The 22,186-nt window shown below is 45.1% G+C and overlaps 2 protein-coding genes across 3 annotated transcripts in view; one reads left to right on the top strand and one right to left on the bottom strand.

Moving 5' to 3' along the window:
* Positions 1-7,056: 7,056 nt before the first annotated feature.
* cep57l1 (centrosomal protein 57, like 1) lies at positions 7,057-12,455 on the bottom strand. Its single transcript, XM_049002266.1, has 11 exons — positions 12,435-12,455; positions 11,643-11,808; positions 11,014-11,184; positions 10,667-10,779; positions 10,455-10,571; positions 9,941-10,018; positions 9,752-9,844; positions 9,581-9,661; positions 9,000-9,226; positions 7,624-7,768; positions 7,057-7,538 (listed from the first exon to the last, which is right to left on the bottom strand). Exons 1-11 carry the CDS (start codon positions 12,453-12,455, stop codon positions 7,305-7,307), a joined length of 1,446 nt encoding a protein of 481 aa, XP_048858223.1. The 3' UTR covers positions 7,057-7,304.
* A 1,304-nt stretch (positions 12,456-13,759) lies between these two features.
* The window catches only part of sesn1 (sestrin 1), a 35,335-nt gene continuing 26,908 nt past the window's right edge, over positions 13,760-22,186 (top strand). For both annotated transcript variants that reach the window (XM_049002301.1, XM_049002300.1), the window contains exons 1-2: positions 13,760-13,908; positions 14,642-14,932. In XM_049002301.1, coding sequence (XP_048858258.1) covers positions 14,663-14,932 — 270 coding nt within the window. In that variant the 5' untranslated portion in view covers positions 13,760-13,908; positions 14,642-14,662. The remainder of the gene's footprint in view (positions 13,909-14,641; positions 14,933-22,186) is intronic.

Raw genomic sequence — 22,186 nt, 5'->3', positions numbered from 1 at the left:
TGCTTTATGGTACCTGTTGTAAATCCAGCATTAAACGGTATCACACCTAGTACTGGACCATGCAAAGGTTCTGAAAGCATCTTATTTGAGATCCTAATGTCAGGGTCCCTGAGCTTGTTTTTCTTTACTTTAGAGCACAAGACTACTGCAGCACTTGGCCCAGTCTAAAAATAATGTCTGGTTCCTTGTAGAAGTGTCTAAATGGCTTGTCTGTGGGTTGTTTAACCTGAGTCAGAAGTGGGGTTAACAACAATGTTCTCTAATTATTTTCAGAGAAGCAATATTACTTTTACCAGCTTGTGAAGTCTAGGGCCTTCTCTCTTGCTCTTACGCTATGTTCATTCTCACAAGCCTGCAAAGTTCTAGCAGTCTCCACTGATCAGCTATAGTTGTTCGTTCTAGGCATGTATTTAATAAACTAGTGTTACATTTTTGAGCCTTTAGTCAGCACAGTATCTCTTCTGGAATTCTGGTCTTGTTCTAGAAGGTCTGCAGCAGTAAAATGGTTCTTCAAAAAAAAATGCTTGTGGTCAAAATTTACGTAATTCAACTATTTTTATTACTTGGCAGGCAAGATATCTTTTCACATTAGTTTTGCATTTTCTGAACTGGATTTTGGAATCTGTACAGTGTCTTTCTGAAATTACAGGCCCACGGAACAGAAGTGAAACGCACATACCAAGTGCTGGTCCCTTTAAACGTCAGACGGTTTACCGATTCCTGGATGCTGGCTTTGTTTCCCTGTCAGCCAGCAGGGGCTCTGTGCGCCAGCGGTGAGACACAATGCTCCTCTTATCAGCACTTGGCTGTCCTGCCCGCTTTCTGCTGCCCAACAGGAAATCGTGGCCGTTACGTCATTGTGAATCTGAGCAAGACTCATCCTGTAATCTTTAAAAAAAAAAAAAAAAAAAAAGGTAGGTGGTTGTTGCTGGGAGGGGTTAATAAGCATACATGTGGATGTTACTAATAGTAGCTTAGTAATAGCTTTGAAGTGGCACCTGATCAGTGACAGCATGGTGTCTGCTATCCTGGGATTGACACACGCACTACTGAGTATAAATTCTGTATACGGCCTCCTGGTGGTCATCGGCTGTACTGCTCTACCTGGATCTTACTGAATCATGCTCTGCAGTCTCCAAAACAGGCTGGCAGCTTCAGACCGCTGTGTGGAAACTGTTTCTGAAAGGAAGCGCCGGTGTTTCGCGTGAAAGAAGTGTCTGCCCTCCTCCCAGTGTCCCGGCGTAAGGTATGATCAGTTTGTCTCAAACACAAGTACTTTACCAAATTAACCACCATCCCCCCCCAAAAGAAAAATACTATATGGATTTAAATTAGCTTCATCCGAGTTCTATGGAATTCCACTTCACATGTCCATATCTTCAAGATCAAGGTGTATAACGTTCTCTTGCTCGCAGGAAGTGTCATGTGGGTTTGCCACATCAGCGTAGAAAGCAACCAGGAAATGACCATCAGCATATAATGTTATTGTGGCCTTTACACACTGTTCCCTAAGTCCCCTTCCTGGCCTGGTTCATGGCCATGGTGCAGGATGTCAGAATTGCTGACATGGAAGAATTTTTTTTTTTTGTTTTTGGGGAAAAAAGTAGGCCAGAGGACCTGAGGGGTGCGATAGCGGCAGAGCTGTGGTGAGAGACGGTATGGCAGAGAAAGCGTGTGGCTCGCTGGGTGAGCAAACAGTCTTTTGTGTGCCTCACCACCAAGCCGTGGGGAGGGACTTTGAGTCACAGCTGAATAATTAGATTTTCCAAGTAGCAATAATCCGGTTACCCACAGCAACAACACTGTGGATTCACTGAGTTCATCATGGGGAAAAGCCAAACCTCTCTTCCCAGGCAATTGTATTGTTTTACAGCTACACCTCCCACTCAGTTTTTAATTTAGTCAGGGACGTCCTAAATTTAGGTGGGGAGACCTGGCTTTGTGTCAGGGTAGGGTTGGGGTCAGGTGTGTACTTTGTGAACCTTCGCCCCTCTGAGTATGGTGCACGTGGAAGACGCCCCTGTGTTGACACTCCACCGACAACAAGGGCCTCTGGAACAGGCAACCCTGCACAACATGCCTGTACCCTAGAACAAACGTCACATTTACAGCACTGCAATGGCATCAGAGCACACATTAAAATCTCCGAGCCATGCCCAGTGCTGAGGATCAGGTTGGCTCTCATGAAACAGCAATGTGTAATTAGGTATACCATAAGGGCTGGGCTGTTCACTCGGCCAGTGCGTGCCACAGGCTTGGATAGCCCCGTCAGGGAGAATCGGCATGCAACTAACCAGCTCGTTCTATTCAGTTGCTAAGGAGATGCAAGTTTCTTTGGTCGAAAGTATGTTGCTTGTTTATGCAGCTGCCCATTTAAGCTAGGCATGTTGAGTTTTATTCAAGGCCGTAATGGTAGGGTCCCTCTTGACACAGTGTTGCTGCTTTCCTGTTATTCCCAGAAAGGTAAACAAACTGTGTCCTCTGAGTAACCGTGCTCAAATCAGACAGAACAAACCACGGCTGGGTATCTGAGTTTAATCGTCTCCCATCCCCGGAGGCCTGCGGACTGCTGACCTGATATGCGGAGGCATGCTGTTCCCCGCAATCAGACCACTGATTTGATTAAAATGTCAGGCATTTAACTGATGAGTGGTAGGTGAATATCTGCTAGGAACAATGAGTCACTGCAAAACCCGACCAATGTGATTTTGTGCACAGTTGAATAAATCAAGATCCACTGTTGCTAGTTAAAGGCGGTTTTCCCCGAGGGTCTGATTGGGTAGGGCTCATTATGGTACCCATTGTGAAATTAAACTTTGTCTCTCTGACAACTGAATCCCACAATACTGGATGGTGATCCACTTGGGGAGTTTGCCCGTTGGTGTCCAGGAGGCAGCCTGTCTCTGCTTCTTCTTGGTGGAAAACGCCACTTCTGACAAACTGGCAACTCAAGCTATTGTCCTGTGGGTCTCCAGTGACATTTCTTGACTGAATGCATAGATGCTCAGTTAACAGGCGGAAAATCTGCTCAGCGGCACAGCTATCCGTGCTCCTTGTTTTGCATCACTGATACATCATTAACCTAGTTCATGGATAACTGTGTTTGACTTGGCAAGAATAACCCCTCTCTGGAAAAAAAGTGTGATTTTGTCAAGCTGCCATTTAGGGTTTTCCAGTTCATTATTCAGAGGTTTTGTGGTCTTCTGCTATCAGGTGGCAGTACAGTCGCCATAAATATGGCACGCTCGAGACACAGAAACAAAAGCATGTTTATCGGTTGAGACAAGGATGCTCGTTGTATTCATTCAGAACAGTGTTAGCCACTCAGCTACGTGTCCTCACTTGAGCATAAAAATAAACTGCAGAATTTAGAAAACCTTAAGGATGCTTTTTCCCACAGCGGAAGTAATGAAACTGACATTGTCGTAGAAAACGGGGATTTTTCCAATCCCCCTTGACTTATGGAAGGGGTATTTTTTATTTTTTTAATCTGTAACATATTTTCTCCGGACCTTGACAGTGACATTGTGGGATTCTTCTCCAGTACTGCTGTTGCTGTCTGTGTGACCCTGACTTCCCTTGGCCCCTGTCTGCTTTTTAAAGCTGGTCTCCTCAGAGTATCTGGACTAGACCAAGGCAAAGTGGTCTGGGAATGTGGTTGTTCAGGTGGTCCCGAGTGGCTCTGTCACTGGATTGGGCCTGAGCTTTGCCGAGAGCCATCTAATTGGGAAACTTCAGGGGGTGTCAGCTGGCTATAAGTTTAGGGATAATTGCTCCTCTTCAACTCCTTTTCCAAAGGAAACTACTGAGTTTAAAGTCAGCCATTGGCTAGTTAGGCTAAACCAGGGAGGTGCCAGCTCTGTGTGGTGGACATAACACATGAGCTCATGGGAATTTTACTAACACAAAGATGTTCTGAGGACAGAAGAAAAGTGGTTCAGAGAGAGAACCAGATTGTAGAGGAGATTGGTTGGACACATCAGATGTCTCATCTAGTTGCTTTGACCCACCTATACAATCTGATTCTCTCTTTGAACCAAACATTTTTTCCTTCTACCCTCAGAACATTTTTGTGCAAGTAAAACTCCCACAAGAACATAGAGATGAGAAGCAGGCAAGGAGAAGAAGAATTACGCTGAAAATGGGGGACGTCCCTTAAGAGGAAGGCAAAACTCTTCCCAGGAGTCAATGCACATGGACAGTATAGAAAATGGCTGACAGTCAAGAGCCTGAGTTGTGCTATACCACAGTGTACACTTGCTAGCTATAGAAGCCATTTTTTCTTATTCCAAAAAGTCTTCCATCTTTTCAAGGGTGAAGCAGCTGTGAGGCACATAATACAATAAATACTCAGTCTACCCCAACCCTCCCTGCACTCTCATTCATGGAGGAATCTACAGTAGCTCTCGAGACTATGAATTTGTTTTACTTTGTAAGAAGAAATGGTCCAGCATTTGATGAGGCCCTATTTTTGGGACACGAGTGAAGGTAGGTATGAAACTTAGAAGTACGGCACACATTTTATCAGACGTTGTCTGTCCATGAACTTGCACAGTTTGTTCGGACGGGCTCTGCTCTTACTGGAAGATAGCGTCTCAGCATGACTTACCGAGGTTGATAGCAAGGCTACGGGTGTGAATATTAAGACAGCATGGAGCGTCTCCATGTGGACCAGAACTACAGAAGGCTGTAGACGTCAGTCCTTCAAGCTACAAATTACTGATGGTGTTCAAGCAGTTGATTGTGGTGTCATATGCTGTTTGCATGACTGCTGTTTATTTTAGAAAAGTGGGATAACTTTCACTTGCATGTCTGACGAAATAGTGCCATCTACTGGATACAACCACGTAAGCAGGAAGTAAGGCTGCATCATACCGATTACTTCTTGGATGAGGTCACCGTCTGATTTAGGCTGAAACATTTTTCTCTGTGACATAGGCAGGCTGGCAAATTATATTTAATTATTGGATATCATCCATAATGTAAGGACTCCAGCAGTAGCTAGGCCTGAAAATCATTTAATATTTCAGTACTGAACTTTTCTGTATCCACTTATTAAATTTCTGCAGAATGAAGTCTATTAAACCACACAATATAATCAAAGGTGTGTGAACCTTTTAAAAGGATGGGTGCCAATTCACTGTCAAGGAATTAGTGCAGAGGCTTCAAGGCCGAAGATATGTTGACACTAGAACTGACTCTCGTCATGCATCCTGTATTTTGATTAATCACCGGTGCGTTGCATAGTTAGTGGAATTGTTTTCTCAGTATATCTGTGTTCAGTGTGGGTTGAAAAGAATTCAGTCAGAACAGGAATGTCAGGTAAATCTATCCCCTGGTCCCTGACAAACTGACTGACTTCCCCAACTGCATGTCAATTTCTCCAAAACAACCACTTTTGTTCTGCCCTGTTTTATTTAATAACGAAAAGATTAATTTGTTTAATGATACACGTGAAAACAGCTCTGACTGACAGTGAGCGGTTTAAGCCATGAATCAGTCTCCATTGTGCACTGCAGGGATCCAAGAATACTCAAATCTACCACAAGTTCAGTAACAATAGCTTATGTTCCTTAATGCAGAGTGGGACAATTTGCTTTATAATACATGTATCAAGTATTATGGATAGGTATCATTAGGATTTTATCAATACAGATAATGATACTGCTTATCAATGCCAATACTTACCAATACTCAACAATACTATTCTCCATAATGGGGTCATAAAATAGACATGACACGATGTAAAAAAATTTAATGATTTTGCAAAAAAGTTTGTTTCTTGTAGTGCTGCTTCACTGTCCTGCTAGTCCTTGATGTACTGGTTGAATTTTGGGCCGTATTTTAAACCACAGAGCGGCATGGTGGTGCAGTGGTTAGCACTGTTGCCTCACACCTCTGGGACCCAGGGTCGTGTCTCCGCCTGAGTCACATGTGTGTGGAGTTTGGATGTTCTCCCCATGTCGTCGTGGGGTTTCCTTCGGGTACTCCGGTTTCCCCCCACAGTCCAAAGACATGCTGAGGCTAATTGGATTTGCTAAATTGCCTGTAGGAATGCATGTGTGAGTGAATGGTGTGTGAGTGTGCCCTGCGATGGGCTGGTCCCCCATCCTGGGTTGTTCCCTGCCCATAGCTTCCGGGATGGGCTCCGGACCCCCCGCGAACCAGTAGGATAAGCGGTTTGCAAAATGGATGGATAGTGCAATTCAATTTGCTTTTTTGCATCAACGACTCATGTCATGATGACTGGACAGCACAGTAACATACAGCTATGCGACTAATGTGTTCGCATGGCGCCGGCAGTGTCATCATCATTAGGGGACGGTATAGAATTAAACGCTGCTATGTTAGAGTGCTTTTCCACTGGAACAGGTACGGTATTTATGATACGGTATTTTCAGTACTCTCCCTTTTCCATTGACTTCCACTGATCGGTTGCATACCAGTACCAAAAGTTCCAGTATCAAAAGTGCCAAACTGGGGTGCTTTATTGGTACTTCGGTACTTTGAGGTGGGACTTGAAAGGATTTCTTTGCTATGGTAAACTTAACTGATTTTTAAACCTATATCAGATAATCAATAAAAAGGAATAATTAAATTGGCAAAGCTAATTAGGCTTTTTTCCTATGACAAAATAAAAATGTTCTGACTAAAACTCCTTGCTCTATAATGTCCGTACAGAACTAAAAGTAGGAAAACACTTGATCTTACTCCTAGCTAATGTTACACACACACACACACACAATGGCCTTTTCTCAAATTCAGTATGAGATACCCCACCCTGTGTTATGTTAATCAGCGCCCAGTACCAGTTTTAACGCCAGTGAAAAACCAACACATTCCTTAAGTATCAAAAGTACAGTGGGAAAGGGGCCCTTAGAATGAATTCCTTAGAACAGCAAAAATACTAATAGTGACACTGTTTATCCAGGAGCTTATCGAAAGTATCGGTATCACCCAGTCCAGAACCAGTATCAATTCAGTATCGGCTCTCAGTACCCATCCCTATTGAGTATTGATATTTAACAGTTAAGCACCACCAAGGTTTTGCTCATATAAATACCAAAATGGTTTATTTAAACACACACACACATATATAAATCTGTCAAACTTAAACAGATGCAAGATGACAGAATCCATTCATAAAAACATCCTCGAGAGTGTGGGGATGCTACGTGAGCCACTTTAATTGCTACTCACATTCCACCCACATGGTTCACGTCTCGTGGGAACCTCCAGGGCTAATGCTGACATCAAATGGCACAAGGGCAGCGATAGCGAAGGTTGAGGAGGTGCTCACTTAGCTACGTCTCCCACAGGATATCGCTCCTCTTCAGGCTCGTCTGTAGCCCCTGCGCCTGCTTGGGCTGAGGCGTGGTCCCGCGCTTCCCCCGGGTCTGGGCCCTTTGTGGGACTCCATCGCTAGGCAGTGGAGATTGTGGGGGTGGCCTGGTGCACCTCAGCTGCCTTACAGTCCCCTTACCGGGGCTCTCAGTGCTGCTTTTCAACTCCAGAGCCTTCTGCTTCAACTTCTCCACCTGCTTGCAGAACAAAGATGGACATTAGCTAACAGTAACTGTTAGATAGACAGCCTGAACCATCAGAAGAGCAGTCCGGTCTGACCTCCTGCTGGTGCTTCCGGAGCTGGGAGATTTGTGTTCCCTTATCCTTCATGCGTCTGACCAGGCAATCCAGCTCACGTTCCAGGTCCTCCCGCAGCCCATGCTTCTGCGTTTCCTTGATTTGCTTCGCAAGTTCCTGGTGCTCGCTTCGACATATACACCAACACGATCACGACAGGAAAACGTGCCTGAGGCAAGTCAGCCTAATCTCGTTTTTTTTTGTGAGCTCTCACAGCACTTTTCCATGACTTAATAGCTGCACTGTGTAATGCAGACTTTTCATACATATTTATTAATAATTCCACTGCATCCATTCACTGACAGTGACTGTAAATAGGACAGCTGGGCTACTAAACGTGCAGTACACACACAAACACTGAGATATTAATTAAAACTCACCCGCAAAGAAATCAAGAAAACCAGGGGGTGGTGTTTGCATTTGTTGAAAGATATTATAGCCAGAAAACTGAAATAAAGCTAACTACTGCGGTGCTGGAGTTATGGTTTAAGCTTGAATTTTCTGGAATATTTCAGTATAGATCTGTATATCCCTAAATACATCTTCATGTGAGAATACCAGGGAGGTGTTCCCAAAAGTGGCTTCGACTTCAAACCTGAACTACACAAGTGAACTAACCCATCCTTTTTATAACAATTTCCTCATAGTCAGCACTTATTTTCTCACTCTACATTTTCAGTTATTGTGTCACATGTCGATGGTGTAACCCAGGGGTGCCCAACTCCAGTCCTGGGGGGCCGGAGCCCTGCCCATTTTTGGGTTTCCCCTTATTTAACACACCTGATTCAACTCCTTGTGCTAATTACCGCACAGCTCTTGAGCTGAATCATTTATGGTGGAACAGGGAAAGAACTAAGATACGCAGGGCTCAGGCCCCCCAGGACTGGAGTTTGACACCCCTGGTGTAACCAGACACCTGTTACATGATTGGTTGCTTGTGTGTCGTTCATAGCACACTCCATTATCAAGGAATACGAGTGGCTGTTTATGAACCAGGTAAGGAACAAGCTTGGGAATTGTTCTTGCAGCTGAACTTTGCATATTCCTTGTACACTTTCCTGCCGCTTTGTATTTAATACATTTAGGTGAAACTACTGAACAGTGTTTATCGTGATACATTTTGCGATTATTTTAAATCTCCCAGGCCTATTTCAACGTGATGCAAAATATGCCACCAGTGCCACGCTGGATCTTACATTATTTTGTGATAATAATCGTTGTTATTTACCTCAAACCAGTATACTACCCAGACACATTACAGCTGCGTTACATCTGTTAATATTTACATGTTACTATGGAGCAGAAGAATTGTAACCTGATAAGACCATAAAGGGCGAGTAAGCAGCTGGGACACTCACAAGCTCATTTGGCCCAGCTCGTCCTGGAGAGCTAACAGGACCTCAGACAAGCTGCCTGAGGCAGAGGCCCCCTGGCTGGGGATCAGAGTCCTGCGGGTTCCTCTGCTTGAGAATGGGCTGAGCTTCTGGCAGGGGCGAGACAGGTGCCGTGGCTGGGCTGGGTGATGTTTCATCATGTGCAGGACACTCTGGATGTTGGCATGTACAGAGTGACTCGAACTGGTGGACTGGGACAAGAAAAATAATAAAAAAAAGATGAATAAAGCCTGAATAGAACTTCCTCATGAATTATCACATAACTTGAAAAGTACTCAGCATGATTTCCAGGTGTGTAGACTCTTAAGTGTCACACTGAATGTTATGCAACTCATTGTGGACAGTAATACACGCACGCACGCACACACCGACGGCACGCACGCACACACACACACACACGCACACGCACATGCACACGCACGCACACACCGACGGCACGCACGCACACACACACACACGCACGCACACACACACACACACACACACACGCGGAGGTTGTTATGAGCCTCTGATGGCTCATAGCGTACAACGCTGCTGCGACGTACCATCCCTGCCACGAACGGCAGCACCGTCGCCTTGGGGAGAGTCAGGGAAACCGGTGCTGCGCTCTTCACTTTGGCCGTTTTCTAAACACAGGTCAGAAACTCATGATCCATCTGCTCTGTCGCATCCTAAATGCATCGTCCGAAGTGTTCGGGCTCCCGACAGCTCCGTACCCTCACTGCTTTCATTTTCCTTTTCTTCCGTCCCGCTGATTCAGAAGCAGGTGATCTGTGGAGGTGGCAGTCATCCTCATGATCTCTTTGAGGCTGCAAGAGGAGGAGTCGCCACCAAAGCGGAGATAAGTTGGACGACTGGGACCCTGACACCTGGAGATATCTAGACGGTGGCTTAGATAAACTGACCCAGGACACCTTCTCCTGCAGGGCTAGTCGCTCGCGTTTCTCCGCAAGGAGCTTCTGGTCCAGCGCCTCTAACTTTTTCTGTTATTAAAAAACAAACAAACAAGATAAACAAGTAAAAACTAGCTTCCTGTAACCTTTTTCATTCCGTTGTCATTCTGCAACGCTGCCAACCCGTTGGTGTGTCAAACCGGGATGCCTGCTCCTCTGATGCACTCCCTGCCAGGTGGACAGCTTTACTTGCACACCACAGATCACATGGCACCATTCAGGACTCAATGCTGAAGTCCGTGAGCCGTCAAAGCAGACCAAAAAGCTACATCGCCACAGAGAATGCTGCTAGACTGTATATGCTGCTGTGAGATTCCTGTTCGCTTCTAGCGGATGGTACAACTCTGACCATAACCCTATCTATAGGCCCAAAGCTTAGCGCCCGAATTGCCCAGTGGCCCCACATCTTCAGTGTTAGGTACTGCATGTATATGTAAAGATGCTGTGAACACATATCCAGCAGTACCTCAGCTTCAGACTGCGTGCTGGTCAGCTTCAGACACTCCCTCTCCAGCTTTTCCAGCTTTTCCAGTTTAGTGTGGAAGTCTGCTTGGTCTGTCATCCTTGACCTCAGCAGGCAGGACTGCAGGGACGACAGGAAGCTAAAAATGGGTCACCTTCCTCTGGAACCTGCAGATCTTAGTGACGCCGTTCGGCTGCACTGTGAATTAACTGCACCTGTTTCTGAATTATCGAGAGCTTGTCCTTTTCTGCCTTCTCCATCATCTTCTTCATGTAATCCAACTGCTTCTCCAGCAGATTACAACGAGCTTCTGCCGACTGCAGCAGCTCTGAGACAGACAGGATGCAGGATGACACTTAAGGCTTTATATGTTATGGTGGTAATTAAAATGTAGGTCATTTAGAGCAGGATGTATTATTAAAATGTGTTGAATATTTAAATAAATGCCTTGCATGCTTAATCACTCTTCATCAATACATATTAACAGTCATTTAAGTGATTTTTACTCTTGAATGTACAAGTGTTTATTGCTGTTTTGCAATCTGCAGGAAGGACGAGTCACCTTGGCTGGATGCACTCGCCCCTTCAGTGGCTGGGTCCTGTTGAGGCTCCCTGGTTGCTGGGCCCCAGTGACCTGCCCGCGACAGCTGCCTGACATTATTCTGGGCCTGGACCCTCTCCAGCTCCAAGCGGCGCATCTTCTCCTGAAGTTTCTTCAGCGCAGCAATTACCGCTGTTAGCGAGAATGACAAAACGTTTACCACGCCGGACAATAAAACACCTAGTACTGTTGTTTTGATACGATTGCCCAATATTGATATTTACAGTACATATTTTATGAAGGACTACAGCACTAAGGGTGAATCTCAACATCAAGAATGCAAAAACCAGACTTGCAGTCTTGGCAAGACCGGTCTTGCTAACCTGCCTTCCAGGGACTTAACTTGAGGCACAATGAATCATGGAACTTGTCTCATTTGGCCAGGATGCAACTGATATATCCTTGATATTTGGGGCAGGGCTGAAACCAACATTTGGGGATTTTTACTGTACTTCTCCTCGACAACGGAAGATGACAAAAAACGAGTACACGAGAACATAAGTGCGTTCTAGTACGCATGTTATGATTCCCCTTGAAAATCGAACTCATAATTACTCATATTCGGTTCATAGCCAACGCCGCAGCCATACCTTTGCCATTAGCGTCGGGCACTGGTGAACACGGTTGCAATCTGCCTTTGTGCAGGTTCAACTCGCCGACATCGGAGGCGCCCTTGGCGGACAGCGGAGGAGGGATCCGGTCCGGGGGCAGATGGAAACTTCCAAGATAGCTGTGCTTCAAGGGCGATGCCAAACTCTAAATGGACATTTAAAAACATATAACATTACCTTGAAACACTCAGGTTAATAATATAATTGTTACAAATTATCAATATTTTGGTTAATATACACAGGGTTGCCAACTTAGGTCAGCTGGCTGGTGTGAGATTTTCAACTCGAGACCAGTCTGCACAAACATGCACACGTATTTACATGTATGTAACAGTTTCATTACCTTGCAAATAGTCTGCGAGGTTTACAAACTACACCAAAGCTTTTAACGTAGACAATTTAAGGTATACAATGGAATAATATTGATTTGCCGTAAGATTTCTTGCGTGACAGTCACGCCAGATGCGTGAGAGATGGCAACCCTGCATTTATGTTAATGTTTTGGTTAAAATCCAAGGAAGATGACAGGCTGAGAAACAAAACCGGAACACAGCATCTCGACCACGCTTTGTTTAACACGCTTTGTTTTGTTCAACCTTAACTGGCTGCCTGGTGACCACTGTGATCGCCATACGAACTCTATCAGCTACTTGTTGCACTGCACCCAACGCCAAACAAGTATTATTTACCGACTCGGCTCAATGGTGTCCTGCAACAAGCCAGAGCGCTAGTTAGCATGTTAGTTATCCGTAACTTCACCCAGGCGCCTACCTGATCCCCCAGGAGATCCATCTGTAAAGTTTTAGCAGACGTCTTTCTGCTGTGTAACATAACCCTCCACCATCTGTCGAATATGCTTATTCTACCGGTTAGCGTACGAGTCAGACGTAATTTAAATTTCCCTCCTCCCCTGCCGCGCGCTGAGGCTCCGCCCTCTTTTTTGGGGGGACGACGACACACACACACACACACACACACACACACAGTTTATTAACTTATATAGAAAGTTCTGTGTATTTGGATGGATGAATGAAGCCAAATGAAATATTGGGGCGTCCCTGGCTGCGTCTATTTTTAACATAAGGTATATGTTTTTTTCCACTGTTTTGGTTTAGCATGTACGTCTATTATAAAACTTGTATGAGAGGCTACGATATAAAATGTCAACTTAGTCACGTTTTTACTATTCAATATTCACTCCCTTGCCTTAGTTTAATAGGTATTACAAACTCGACAGCCGTAAAATTGTATCCTTTATGGATCCTTGAACTGCGTGACCCAGCTTGATCTCGGGCAGCAGCATTTTAGAAAGGCTTGTCCGTTACAAGCGCTGAAACGAAATATCTTATAAAGAGAATTATACAGGTCTTAAGAAGATACCGGCAGGGAAAGAGAGGACATAGTATTTAATGCATTCTCCCCCACGGAAATGCAGGAAACTGACCTCATAGCGTAACCGACACATTTCTTACCCGATGAAACAAAACTTTTGATATATAGTTGAGGGTCAAACTGTCACAACGCAGTCTGACGTAAGGATGACTGTTTACAGAGTGAGGAAGCTAAAGTGACAGATGAGATGTTTATTCACGTTTGACTAAATTAAGACGAATGCATTATTAATGCGGTAGTTTTGTGGGGAAACAAGAATTTTACAGAATGGCGGCATTATTTTTCTCCTTTATTGTGCAAATAGCATGTGCTGTATTGTTAATTGTGTGAAATGTACTTCCAATTATGGAAAGTGTATCTATTTACAGCTTAAAGTTCCATCCATCTATCATCCAACCGCTTATATAGACCCAATTCAAGGTATGGGGAAAGTGACTAGAGCCTGTCCCAGAAAATATAGAGTAGAAGGGACTGGTACACCATGGACGGGATTCTAACCCATTTTAAATACTAAAACCTTCACAATAATTTGGCCTTTCATGCGAATTACCGGGAGTTGTAGTTTTAATATAGCACTTCCAGTAGTTAAAGCAGACGCGAAAAATAACAAGCTGAGAACTCAAATTCCCAGTGGACATTGCGAAACTAACGGCGACACGTGCCCTGTGTTGATGCTAATTGGTTCAGTGCCATTTAGTATCCTCCCACATTGAATTCTGTGATGTTCCATTGAACGTCGCAGGTGTCAGTTAATCCTCTACTCAAGTGACACTGAAACGAATGGGTCTATTTTTCCCCACTTATAGCGCCGGGGTTTACAGCTTCTTGATCGTCGGAAATATATGTGAGCTAAGTAAGTCCCTCTGCGGTTTGTATTATTTGCCAGTTTACAGTTTAATCTGAAAGAGGGCTTGGAGGTGTTATTGAATCGTACCTTCAGTTATCCATTATAACAATTAAATGGTAGTGTTATTTACCACCATGTATGTTTTTGTGAAAATTGAATGAACTATATGGGAGTCTAGCTGACCTGCAAAACAAAAACAGCGCTCATCAGTTACAGTTGCATTATTCAACGGCACCCAGAATAACAGTATTGACAGTTTTGAGTATGGGTTATTTTATGTTGTAAATAGTGAAATGTAACGGAGGATATTTTAACATTTTTTATAGTGATAGTTGGATAAATAGCACTGAGTAGCTTGCATTATTAAACCGTTGTCTGTGCGCTCACATAAATAGCTTTGCGTATAAAAACCGCAGGTTAAAAGAAATGTGTTTACTGTTATATGTTCTAAATGTAAATTGCACGGGCTCTTTATTGTCAATCCTGCTTACATGCAGAGGATCTGCAAAATCTTGAGAAGGCATTTTCCTGCTTGCCAGCTTCCAATCAGCTTGCCAGTCTTTCCTGCAGGAATGACATGTCATTCAGTATTGAAACGTTCTGGGTCGCTATGTTTTGCCGGGACGCAATAGTTTCTTATTGAAAGCACTTCTGTATGATTAAATCATTTTACAGAACTGATAACTTTGAAGCAAGGTGTAAACATCACTATAAACTGGCTAACCGAGCACCTTTAAAGTTAGGGCACAGCGCAGATTGGATGGACATTCAGGACGCCGAGGGCTGGTGGACGGCGCTCGGTAGCCGAGACGCGCTGTCCAGGGAGGCGGCGATGGACACCATACGGCAAGAAGTGATGATGAGGGTGGAAAAAGCCGCCCCCCCGGGAGAGTCCTCTTCGTCGGCCGACTCAGCTGTCGCCTCTTCGAATGATCTGAACGACACGCTGGCCCGCCTGCTTATGCTGTCCAAGAGATGCCCCTTTGCCGACGTCCGGGAAAGATGCGCACGGATACTGCGGACAGTGCAGGTACGAGACGGAAAGCAATCGGAAAAGTATGTGCGCTGCCGTTCAGTGCTTTTCGGGCTTCCCCCTAAAGATTTAACTAATAGAAAAAATAACATGAACTCTCTTTTTAGCGGTATTGACAACAAAAATACACACCCTGCCGCTGATAGGTTTTTGAAGCTGTCCTATATATATATATTGAAAGATGATATTAAAAATTCCACTGTACAGTGTGAAGACCTCCACATATGTACCTGTATAATAATTTCAAAAGATGAGGGTTATGTTCTTGTAAAATTGGAGTCTTCGATGTCTGGCACGCAAAATAAAATGTTAAGATTAATGACTGTTCACCCCAATAGCAAATGCTAAAAATACGCTACATGGCACCACCCTTATCATGGACTGCAGCTGTCTCTTGAAAAAAACGTTTCAGTGGGTCTAATGATAGCTAATTTAGGTTGTTCTTCTACTTAGGTGAAAGGGGTATGTCCAGTTATGGAACCGGAATTCAAACTGCTTGAAAACAGGCAGCCACAGTCAAAAGACTGTGCGGCTTGACTATTACAGCCCGTGAGGGGGGTCGTGGCACCTCTAAGATCGGGCTTGTTTCCCCATCGCGATGCATTCCCAAAGTCATCTTACACTGCATTTGTTGAAGTCTTGCCAAAGGTCATGTTTTCTGGATTTCGATGCTTTTGTGTGAATGCGATGCCAAATTTTTTCGTTTTGCACAGACTCGAGGAAAAACACGCATCAGACACAAACCTTTAACTCGCTACTCATCACAGACTGGCGAAAGGAAAAGTGTTTAATTGAATCTTTATCAATGGCACTTCAGATTTTTGAGATTTTTTTTTTTTTATTTTTACCGTGTTAACGTGTTTTGACGTTGGTGGTGAATGCACTTGCTTGCCTTGTCCTCCCAAAGTAGAACCGGGAATGTTTAGAGTAAGATTCCTCTCATGCCAGCTTGATTATCTTGAGTACTTTGAATTCCGTTTATGGAGGTCTGGCGTGATTGAGTCCAACTCATAGCAATAAGATGCTAATAAAGCAAGCCGCCCGACCCCCCCCCCCCCCCCCCCCCCAAGATCAATGTTGTAACGGTAATACTGGAGGACAATTGTGCATGTCTATCATTGAAGGCCATAGCTGAAAATACTACTAGGGTAGGAGTGTCAAGGGCAATGTGCAAAGATAAATCCTTGAGGTCACTGGGGGGTCGTAGGGTCATATCTTGCTAGTGAAAATGCTACCTCCACAACAAAGTGTGTTTGGATCTCTCAGATTTATTATTGAATATGTTGAGTAGGTTTTAAAAAAAAAAAAAAAACAATATGCTCTAAACTTATGAAGGCAATCGAATCGGCTTAAATCAATAAAGCCAGATTCGAGAGGACCATCAATCTTCAAACACACGTGCTCTGACCATGGGGCAGTAGTGCACCAAGCACTATGACCTCACTCCTCCAGGAATGTGGGTTTGATTCCTCCTTTGGCTCGGCATGTGGAGGTCGAATGTCCTCCCCATGTTTGAGTGGGATTTCCTCCTTGTACACCGGTTTCCACCCATGGTCCAAAGACATGCGGCTATGCTCAGATGCTCTCTCTGAATAGTACATCGTTTATGAATGTGCGCACTGCGATGGGTTGGCACCCCATCCTGGGTTGTTCGCTGCCTTGTGGCCATAGCATCCGGGATAGGCTCCGGACCCCCACAGCCCTGCAAAGAATAAGTGGGTATAGAAAATGGTTGGATGGATGCCCTGTAATGGACTGACATCCCATCCAGGCTAACTCTTGTCTGGAGTAGGATCCAGACTTACTGCAACCCTGCACTGGAAAAATGATAATGCAAAATGGAATGGAATCGGTTACTGCAAAGCTGATTCAAGATACTGGTACTTGTTCAATTGGCTTCAAGTCTTTACTTGCTTATCTGTCATACCCCTCATAATAGGCCCTCTGCAATATTCACCTGTATGTGAGCAAAATGACCCTCCTCCTTTTCGTTGAGCTCCCTTTGCATACCTGTTTGTCCTACTGGTTTCTCTAGCAGTGTGTCAGTGCTAACAAACGATGCATTGTGTGCTGTTTGTTCTCCTGGATTATAGTGGACGTTTTGCAGAGTGGTTGGGGCGGGGGGGGGGGGACGCTTTTCCTGAGCAGAAGTGGTTTCCTAGGTCAGAGTTCAGGAATCTCTTATAGCTGTGCGAGATTTCGAGGCCACACACGGAGTTTTTCCTGTTTGGGTTTCTGCGTCCCATTGCTCACATTGGGATTTAACAGTAGCGTTAATTAAGAGTAAGAGAACTCATTTGTTTGTTTGTTTGCCTGCTGTGTTTTGCTTGTTGCTCACATTGGCTATAATGGGATCTCCTCCTTCGACCTCAAAGAACAAATTATGACCATGTTTGGTGGAGCGGCACCCCCCCCCGCCCCAATTTTTTGTTACATCGCCCGACCTTGCATGAGAGTTTGCTGCAGAGCTGATCTTCAGTCCGCAGTCTCCACATGGACCGCAGTGTCACATGCTCGGCTCGGATGCCCGCTTTGGCCACGTCCCGTGTCCCGTGGCTTTGACGTCATGGTGCCCTCCGCCAGCCCGCCCCGAGGGCCCTGCCGCCTGACCCGTAACATGGGCCATCTCGCAGGGGTGGAATGTCGTGGGTGGCCAGAGCTGGCGTCGGCCACCATAACTTTGGAAGTTAAACTGGGTCAGAGCTGGTCCTACTGTAAACTTATGACATTAATCTGGAGGAGAAGAAAGGTTGTAGATGGTCGTATGCCTTAGTGAGTGTTGTGTGTGTGCGTGTCCTGTGTTTATGCACTTTTTTATACTGCCGTTTTAATTATTTCAAATGTCAGTTTTGTTGTCAGTGTTTACTGTCATTTTGAATTTTTTGATGGACTTTTACAGAAAAATATTCCACCATTCGGTGTGTTATTTACTTCTTCCATTGTTTTATGGTCACTCACTTTGTAATATTGCAACATAACTGGGCACCCAGTCTAGAGAATTCCATCTAGTTCCCAGCCATGCAGGTGACATTGGGCTTTTCAGTAGCACTACGTGACACTGTTGTGGCCCGGAGCTGGTAAATTTCCTCAATGGCTCTCTAGTAAATATTTAGCTGTAAGGAAACAGGAGCTTGTAGCTCCGTGGGCTCTGATGAGCGCGGTAATTATAGCTGTGATGCGCTAAAATTAGCTACGTGTCTATAAGGTGCTCTTGTTCTTGGTCAGTGCTCACAGTAACCTGGCTCCAGTGACACCGATGACTTAGACAGCGGCGCCCCGCGAGCCAGCAGGGATCGTCCCAGTCGTTCCTGTTTAAACAAACAGCCTTCCCACCTGACCGGCAGACATGTGACCCACTTACTGGCGTCTCTTAGCTTCCGCTGTCGTTTCTTAGCATGTCCATTATTTGCGTGCAAAAAAGGTTCACCCTGAAATCCTTGGGCACTAAAACAGCATGACCTGGTAACTGTGCCCAAAGGGTTTTGGGGTCAAATCCCTAGCAGAGCACAGCTGTGCGCTGTTTAGTGGGCAGCGAATTTCGGGCAGCTAGTGTCCATATGCTGTGTGTTTCATTTGAATGAAAGGCTCTTTGAGCTCATTTTTGGCCGGTGTCACAGAGGTTTCACTTTGATGAGCTAGTCTGACCCATTTGTAACTTTGTGAATATGGTCCAAATAAGTGCCCAGTCAGCATGTTGCTATTAAACCGAATACAATGAATATTTACATATTTTTATATACAGACTTTTATGTAGAGCATGTATTAAAACAATTTTGTATAAAATATATATATTTTTTAAATTAAAATTGAAATACTGCACCATCAAACCAATATCCAAAAAGACACAATGTATAAATAAACAACTATAGAAACTCTTTCTTCATTCTCCACTATGGAGACAAAATATATATATATTCAGCCTTCACAGTTACTTTGTCAAAGAATAAACAACTTCAGGGCGTTTTTTAAAAAATTACAGAATATTTTCTGCTTTTTTTCCCCCAGAACTGTTTATCTCTCCCCGTTTCCAAAATAACAGAACAAGCATCGTTTTCCTTCCGTAACAGTGACACTGTGACTCCAGGGGCAGCAGAGTCACCTCACACCTCTAGGATCGGGGATTCCAGTCCAACCTGGGCTCTGTGTCTGTTTTTCCACACAGGCCAAAGACATTTGTTTAGGATAGCTGGTCCCTGCATTGGACCGGGTTCACTTCCATGGTGTACCCCCCCCCCCTGCCCTGTGCTCCCCAGACCCCCCTGTAACCTTGACCAGGATAATCAGTAGGAAGATGGAAGCCTTCATGAAATACATGCATGTGTCAGTTTATACCTGATTTAAACTAGCATGTAGCTGTGTTAGTATTTATTTATATGGGCATGCATATACGTGAAAAAATATTTCTACATGAAATTGAACAAAATTGCCTTGTTTAAAAACTCTAATATATTAATGTGTTCTGTTCTGTTGAATAACTTGCGGCGTCTTATCGTTCTGGGGCTTCGGCGGGCTTTGAGACCTCTGCCAGCTCAGTGAGAGAACAGACTGGTGCATCAACTGGAGCAGCCTAAAGAGCGTCAGTGATTGACGGCGGCAGGAGATGCTCGTGGAAGCCGCGACGTGCAGAGTGCCGGAGCCCAGTGCCTCTGTCTTTCCAGAGTGGGCGGCGATTTGGCTTTGCGAGGAGAGACACACAGAGGCTCCAGTGTGGCCATTTCACCAACAATTCGAACTATTTCAGAGGGAGAATATCCCACGGCAGTCGCCAGACATACTGTGGCCGTGCAGATCTGCCTGAATTGAGGTGCCCGAACAATAACGGAGACGTATGCGATTAAACCGTGACTTTCGCACCTACCGTCCGAACGTGCCTTTTTCTCCTCTCAGCGGGGGATGTATGTCACAAGCAGGCTCGCTAGTCCAATCGTCTACCATCTGTTGCCGATTAATAGGATTTGGAGCCTGTATATTATGGGATGGTAAATCCATATTGGGGTTTGATATTGCACAACGAATTTCCGTACGCTGTCCTTTTTCATGCTTTATGTATTCCTACCCAACGCATCGCCTTGTCTTTGGATGTGGTCTCTTTTAATGCAGATATAAGAAATAAATATATATTTTGCTTTTTAGAAGTTTTTTTAAACTACAGGAATGTTCATAAATCATGAGCTTTTTTAAATGTGTGCGAAAATATTTTCACACCGCCATAAGGCACTCTCAGAGGGAAAAAGAACATGAATAAGCCCAGATGTCTTGAAGGCTTTTCCTCGAGTGCGTCGTAATAGATTCTGATTGTTACCGTCACACTCCTGGCATTTTCGAGCCGTGGAGTGAAATGAAAGATTCCGTCAGCAGAGGGCACCAGAGATTCACTAGAAACCCCATGCTGCGCTGGCAGAATTTTCCATCCTTGCGTTACTTGCGTGTATTGGCGTACCCTGTTTTACTGTGGTCAGCAGCTGACCGACGTACAAGGCGCGAAAGATTACCACGGCGCATAGCGAAGCGCCGCCGGTCGAGCTGCAAAACAAATTGCGTGGCGCTTCTCCAGCTCGGCCGGGAAAAAACCGCGGACCCCCTCGAGGAGGAAGCGGAGCTGATCCTTCTAGCGCGGTGGATCTGGCGGGGCTCCGGTTATTACAACCAGCCGAGCGGAGGCGGACGAAACGGTTAACTGACCAGGTTAACATGCACACTATCCCCCTGTCTGCGTTTCACTTTACCTTCTATATATATATATATATATATATAGGTTTTTTATATATATAATGTATATACAGCCCAATATGTGGGGACTTAAAAAAATAAAGTGTCATTAAGTTGTTACCTAGAAAACGCTGGGTGTGTTTACGCAAGATGTTGAAAGGTACTCAGGGTGGTGGGGGCTGGGGCAGGAGGTAGGTGGGAGATTGTGTTTCTCAGCCTGGGCCCGGTTCCACACAGAGGTTAAGACGTCCTTTTTTTAGGAGACTGAGATGTGACCCCTCCCTCCCCTTGGTGCTGAGCTTTGGACAAATTAAAGGCCCCTGCATTTTTGACCCGGGGACTGATGCTGTTGTAACTTAAGTGTGGGATCTCAGCTCCGATAGGGTTGTGGGTTCAGAGTGGGGAACAAAGTTTTTTTTCTGGTAAATCTAAACATTTGGCTTGTATTTGATTCTTCTCTATTTGTTGAGACGTATCTTCTTGCTCCCTGCCTGAAATTCTACATTTGACTGCGGCAGCATCGGTGGGGAATGTGGTCACATAAATATTGCAGATAATTAAAAACTAATTGGATTTGGGGGGGGGGGGGGGGCGAGTTGGGAATAGAGCCAGCGTAAATACAGCCCCCCAGGGACTTGGCCTGGAACACCTGCACTAAAAGCTGTTTTGTTGAGCGAGCGTCGTCTCCGTGAGCCTTTGTTGGCCTCCTGTAACTTTAGCCAGCCAGCACTTGGGGGGGCGGGCTCCAGACGTTGGGTCTGCTCTGCACTGGGCTGCACGGGCTTCACTGAGATGCGATCGAAGGAAAGAACAACTGACTTCCTCTTGTTTGTGTTTTCTCTCTCTCTCTCTCTCTCTCTCTCATATATATATATAAATGAAAGGAGAATTGGCCCTTTTGGGCAGTTGATGGAAATGTCTGGAAATACTTGTGAGGCTGAGATGTGCTTTAAATCTGTGCTTGGTGCAGTGGGACACTGTGGGTCACAGGTCACCGGGAGGGGTCATGGTCTTAACCTCGATTCGTTGAACATACAGTGCTCCATAGTAGCCCGGCTGCTAGAACATGTGAGACTGAGGGTTTTATTGGGTTTTACCACGGCTCTTGGCCCCCCCCCACCTCCTCGTGTGACCTGACTCCAGTGACAGACCCCCCCCCCACACCCCCATCTCCCGTCCTGTGGTTTTGCCGTCTGTGGTTGGTTACGGCAACTTGAGAAGGTCGTGTTTGCACAGATAATCAATTGGCTCGCTGCAAACAAAGCAAATGGTCAGGGGAAAAAAAAAATAAAACAAACCCAGGAGAGTATGGTCACATGGCCTGTGAGTGTGGCTCAGTGCCTGCATTTGGAAGGTCACCAGCTCGAATCCAGGGAATCAATTGGCTCGCTGCAAACAAAGCAAATGGTCAGGGGAAAAAAAAATAAAACAAACCCAGGAGAGTATGGTCACATGGCCTGTGAGTGTGGCTCAGTGCCTGCATTTGGAAGGTCACCAGCTCGAATCCCAGGGCTTGCAGGTTGGTGCCACCGTTGAGTCCTT

The sequence above is a fragment of the Brienomyrus brachyistius genome, unplaced genomic scaffold (assembly GCF_023856365.1).
Source record: "Brienomyrus brachyistius isolate T26 unplaced genomic scaffold, BBRACH_0.4 scaffold66, whole genome shotgun sequence".
Taxonomy (NCBI): domain Eukaryota; kingdom Metazoa; phylum Chordata; class Actinopteri; order Osteoglossiformes; family Mormyridae; genus Brienomyrus; species Brienomyrus brachyistius.
Note: the sequence above shows the minus strand (reverse complement) of the source record. Positions and strands in the feature narration are given on the sequence as shown.